At 37.7% G+C, this 6000-nt stretch overlaps 1 protein-coding gene across 6 annotated transcripts in view; it reads left to right on the forward strand.

Annotated features, from left to right (window-relative positions):
• The window catches only part of LOC130368724 (C2 calcium-dependent domain-containing protein 4C-like), a 95806-nt gene extending 91974 nt beyond the window's left edge, over positions 1–3832 (forward strand). For 5 of the 6 annotated variants that reach the window (XM_056572809.1, XM_056572810.1, XM_056572811.1 and 2 more), the window contains one exon: positions 2567–3832. In XM_056572809.1, the coding sequence (XP_056428784.1) occupies positions 2633–3796 (1164 nt within the window). In that variant the 5' untranslated portion in view covers positions 2567–2632 and the 3' untranslated portion in view covers positions 3797–3832. Of the gene's footprint in view, positions 1–1804; positions 1848–2566 lie in introns of those variants that run through there. The other variant, XM_056572815.1, reaches the window with a different exon arrangement.
• The last annotated feature ends 2168 nt before the right edge of the window (positions 3833–6000 follow it).

Here is a 6000-nt window from a genome sequence, read left to right on the forward strand (position 1 = left end):
GAGGAACACAGCCTACAGCAACACTGCTGTAAATCTGAGTTCTACCAATCATATGCTGCCAGCTGTTGCCAAACTACAACTCAAAGGATGTGTGGGCATGCTGGGAGCTGTAGTTTTGTAAAAGTTGTAAGCACACAGTGTGTGTATAGCATAAAACCAGAAAGGAAAGGGTTACAGATGCTCACTCCCGAGACCAGTGACTGAAGAGAGTGAGGGAGGGGAAGTGGTTATCACCTGAGGAGAAGAAAGGGACCCGCCCCCTTGCTTCTGGTCGACAGCATTAAGGTGATTCAGAAATAAAGCTAATTATGAGAGAAATATAGGTCATAGACACATAAAAATGATATGTACATGATTAGGATGAGATACTGAGCAACATATAACAGTTTTTTTTTGTGGGGGGGATCTGACAGGTACGCTTTGAGGATAGCAAAGTCAATGTTTTGGAGTGGCCATCACAAAGCCGGGATCGCAATCCTATTGAAAATTCATGGGCAAAGCTGAAAAGGCAGGTGCGAGCAAGGCGACCTAAAAACATGGCTCAGTTACTCCATTTCTGTCCGGGGGAATGGGCCAAAATTCCTAACAACTATTGTAAGAAGCTTGTGGAAGGATATCCAAGATGATTGACCCAAGTCATACAGTTTAAGGGCAATGCTACCAAAAACTAATAAAATATATGTAAACTTTTGACTTTGCAGAAAGTAATAAAATGCCTTAAGAAATTCTCTCTTTCACTCTCATTATTCTGGCATTTGGCAAATTCAAATCATTTTGGTAATCCTAATTGACCTAAAACGGGTAAGGTTTATTCTGATTTCATGTCAGATAGTGAGAAAAACATTCATATGTGTCTTTTTATATAGTGTATGTAAACTTCTGGTTTCAACTGTACCTTGATATAGCCCCACAGAAAAAAAAGTCAGTAATAATTTTTACTGTCGCAGTCAATGTAATGTTCCGGTAGTGTGTTATTCAGTATGGATGAACATTCAAATGCAAATTTGGAGGTGCACCAACTACCTGTCCAGGTAGGAGTGGCCAGTGGCAGCATCTTTGGCATAAAAGAAGGGACCGTAGACTTTGTGCCTGCTCATTGCACTGAACACATTTATTTTCCCTCATGTGCTTGATAAGTGCACATGGTTTTTCTGAACCTCAAAGTCTAGCGGTGTGGTGATTGACCATCCCACTGATTGCTAAACTCCAGCCTCTCAGCGAATTCATCCTCATCTATTTGGCCCGGAAAGTTGATGTAAAAGACACAGCATTTCAGTCTGGCATCTGGTTTCAGCTTCCACTGGTTTTAACTTAAGACTTTACTTTTGCATCATCACTTTTGAATCACTCTGTAAATCTTTTTCTGTTGTGTAGAAAGTTGCTACTTTTTCCCATGTTATGACTAAACAATTTAATTAATAGAAATCAAAGCTTAAAGGGGTACTCACCACAGCGTTTGAAACAAACTGTTCCGAACACTGGAGCCAGGGGTGGGGCGTGACGTCACAAGCTCCCAGTGCGTCTCCAGCATTTGGAACAGTTTGTTTCAAACACTGAGCAGCGGAGTACCCCTTTAAGCCTTCATTTCTATAAATTAAGTTGTTTAGTTGTAAAATTAGTCATAAAATTCCAAACGCTGAGCAGCAGAGAAAAGAACCGTAAAATCCTGCATAGTTTTGTTACATCTTCCCTTCAGAGTGATGACAAGGTGATATTAGTTTTCTTACTGTAGCTATTGAGCCCCTGAGAGCTTCCTTCATTCTCTCCTTTTCAGAACTGCCCTGCTTGCAAGTATTACTCACACAGATAATTCCTTTCCATTACTTTCCTGGGCAATCACAGCACAGGTACTACTCATTACTACTAGGCCATGACATAGTGCTGGTTAAAGTGAACAGGCTGACACTGTGTTGAGTTGATGATTTACACAGAACAGTACAATAGCTGGAATGTGGGGGAGAAAGGATTACTGATGTTCTAGCGTAGAAGGGAGGTACACTATGCAACTACCTGCTGCTAATGAGGAGAAAAATGTAAAGGGAGGGGGAATTACATTCACTTTGTAAATAAAGTACTAGGAACACAGGACAGCTTCCAAGATCTTGGTGGTTAGTGGTTAGAGGGAAACCATGATCTAGCTTTCATTCACAGTGGCTTTTTTGTAAAAGGAAGACTGTCTCACAGCCCAGGTTTTCCCTCCAGCACACAGCACAAGATAAGCCCCACCCTGACTTCCCGTGTTCCATCTTGGTGTGTCTGTTACTAGAGAGTTACCTAATGGTCAAGGTATTAGAGCTGTTTCTCTACAGTAAGGAATACTTTTCTGTACATAAAGTGATTTACAAATATGTTAGTTATCACATAATTTACCCTATTGAGGAAAGTCCTTTGAAATGACAGAGACCATTTAAGACATTATTTGTAGGGTTGTATGTCATTTTTTACATAATAATATGTGTACAATATACATTGTATGTTTAATTTACAAAATATTTTGATATGTCATAAATTCTTGGATCAGATTTTCTCCCATACTAATACTTTTTCTTTTTTATACATGTTGCAGCATGTCCAGCCTCATTTTCACCCGTGAATGTCGATGTCAGTAAGCTTATCCTGGCCGTAAAATTGTATGCTGACCATGATTGGAAAGGAAAGACCAAGACATTATCTTCCTACTTTTACAAATGTCTTGACACCTGATCGGATTCCTGAATTTTGTATACCTCCCAGACACCAAAGTCAGAAAGAGCTAAGTCCTCAGTACTTGTCCATTCCTGACCTCAGCACGTCAGTGTTTGAAGCAATAAGACCAATTTTATTTGACACTCATACCATTCAAGTACACAGTGTAGAAGATACTCTTGAGGAGGAGAATACTAATGCAGATCCCCAGTCACAGGCTGCTTTGTCATTGCCCCATCTTCCAAAAACACAAACCTGCTATGGTTTTTGTACCTTGCTGGAAAGCCCTAATACAAGAAGAAAAGAGTCACTATTTCACAATGACCCTGCTAATCCACCCATTTTGCTACCTCGATCTCGCTCTAATACTATATCTTATAAAGGAATTTCCTCTGCAGACTGCTACAGCACTGCAAATTTAAGACCTCTTAAGCGGTCTGGGACTTTAGATAGTGACACAACATCGTCTACTGACTCCTCTCCTTTTAGCTCCCCTCTGCTGCAAAGATCTCTCCCAATGGCACTGTTAAAAGCTTTTAACCAGGACAATAAATTGTCCAGGGCATTAAAGGTTGGCTACAAATCTTCTGCTCTTAGGAACAGTTCAGTTTCTACTGATGAGGATAGCTCAACAGACAGTAGCCCATGTGTCACAAGAAGAGCATCCCAAGAGTGGGCATATCACTCTCCTGCATATCCCAACACTGGTCTGCTATTGTCACCTGGGCAATTCCCTATAGATAACACTGTAACTCTAGACACAGGAGGAATCTTAAGGCTTTCCACTGAATATCGACCTGAAAACCTGAGACTCCGTATTCGTATTGTCAGTGCAGAAGGACTGTACAAACAGTCTGTAGATCCCAAAAATATCAGCTGCTACATTTCAATATCATTAGTACCTGGCAAAAATCAAAAGCAAAGAAGCACACTGATCCGTGGAAGCCGGAACCCAATCTTCAATGAAGATTTCTTTTTTGATGGGTTAGAGCCTCAAGATCTTTTCCAGAAAACTCTGAAGATAAAAGTGCTAAATAAAGGATATGGTGTAAGAAGAGAAAATATTTTGGGGAAGAGCAAACTCCATCTTCTTAATGCTTTAGTGCTTTAAGACATCTTATTTAGTTTGCACCCAACTTAAATAAAATATAAAATACTATTTCATGACTTTGTGTCTGCATATCATTCCTACAGGTATGGCAGGCAGTATAATTTGACATTAGAATTTATGTGAAGTTATTCACCTGGAGATCTATTTGGTTAAAAATATATTGAACAGTACATAATATTTACATACTGCTTACATTAGTTTTGTCGATTTATAAGATAATCTAATATTATATATTAATATATATCTCCATATTATATATTTTCTTCCTTACCTACACTACAACATTTTAGGGTATGCTCATATCATGTTCAGGCTGTACATCTGAGTTATACATCAGAATATGTACAGTATATATGCAGTAGGTCCATTAATTTCAATAGACCAAACACAGTCTCCTAGAGACTACATTTTTCACACAAAATAAATATATATGTTTAGGATATGGACCAAATGTAGTCACTAGTAGAGTAAGTTCAGTCCATCAAAGTAAATGGGTTGGCCAGAGTAAATCACGGTGTACCTTTTTTTCAGTATCCTGACATAAACTTTAGACATGCAGCCCGAACATGAAAAACTCTTTTTTCATACGCAAAATATAATTTTGATAGAATAAACATCAATAAATAATTGTAACGACCAAATTACTAAATTAACATTATTTTTTATATCAATACTTTTTCATTGTGCTGATAACATAAGACAAAAGTACCTACTGGAGAACCTAAAGTCGCCTAACTAAAATCTGCTGAATTGGCTGTTGATTCATTTAGCCCAGAGAAGACTGGAATGAGAGAATCCAGAGACTCACTTTTCCAGGGAATTTAAATACTTAAAGGGGTTATCCAGAAATAGAAAAACAGAGCTAATTTCTTTAAAAAAAAAAACAATCCCTGTCTGTCTCCAGGTTGAGTATGGTATTACAACTTGGCTCCATTCACTTAATTGGAACTGAGCTGCAGAACCACACCCAACCTGGAGACAGACAGGGAGCTATTTTTGAAAGAAATTAGCTCAGTTTTTTTTTAGGTTCCTGGATAACCCCTTTAAAAGCTGAACAATTTTTGCTACATTTTTCAAATTATTAACAACACAAGACTAGGAGTAAGGTATAGTATGGGTTTCAGCTCTTCCAAGGTATGGTATGGTTTCAGCTTTCAATTAAAGGGCTACTCCTGTGGAAAACATTTTTTTTTTAAATCAACTTCCGTATCAGGAACTGTCCAGAGAAGGGGAAAATCCCCATTGCAAACCTCTCCTGCTCTGGACAGTTCCTGATACAGACAGAGGTGTAAGCAGAGAGCATTGTGGACCAGACAAAAAAGAAATTCAAAAAGAAAAGAATTTCCTCTGTAGCATACAGCTGCTAAAATGTACTGAAAGGGTAAAGATTTTTTAATAGAAGTCATTTACAAATCTGTTTAACTTTCTGGCACCAATTGATTTAAAAGAAATGTTTCCCACCGGAGTGACACTTTAAATATTTACACAACATGTTTCAAACATAAGCACCTTATCTATCCTAAAGATAATATATTGTCTTATTTTTTTACTAATTTAAATCTGTAAATATATACTAAAACATTTTGTTTGTGTATATTTTTTATTATTACAATTATGGGGAAGTTATTTTTTTATGATATGTATACTGCAGCACCAGAAAGTTACTGCAGCTTTTCTGCAGCGCAAAGACAGATTTATATGGGAAAGTGTTGTTTCCAAGATCTTTGTCATTTGCAGTATTTTGGTCCTTATTTTTGCCACCATTTTGGTCACTATTTTTACCAAGACTTGGGGCTTGATTTACCAAAACCTGTGTAAAGGAAGAGTGGTGCAGTTGCCCATAGCTACCGATTGCTTGTTTCCTTTTTAAAGAGTTCTGTAAAGGTAGCTTTCACTTACACGTGGATAGAATGAAACCACACAAAAAAACTACCAGAAAATACAAAAAAATTAACTTTAACATCCTTCATTAAAGGGGTATTCCACTGGAAAACATTTTTTTTTAATCAACTGGTGCCAGAAAGTTAAACAGATTTCTAAATTACTTCTATTAAAATTTTTTAATCCTTCCAGTACTTATCAGCTACTGTAATGAACCACAGGAAGTTCTTTTCTTTTTTAATTTCCTTTCTGCCTGACCACAGTGCTCTCTGCTGACACCTCTGTCCATTTTAGGAACTGACCAGAGCAAGATAGGTTTTCTA

The sequence above is a fragment of the Hyla sarda genome, chromosome 4 (genome assembly GCF_029499605.1).
Source record: "Hyla sarda isolate aHylSar1 chromosome 4, aHylSar1.hap1, whole genome shotgun sequence".
Classification (NCBI taxonomy): Eukaryota; Metazoa; Chordata; class Amphibia; order Anura; family Hylidae; genus Hyla; species Hyla sarda.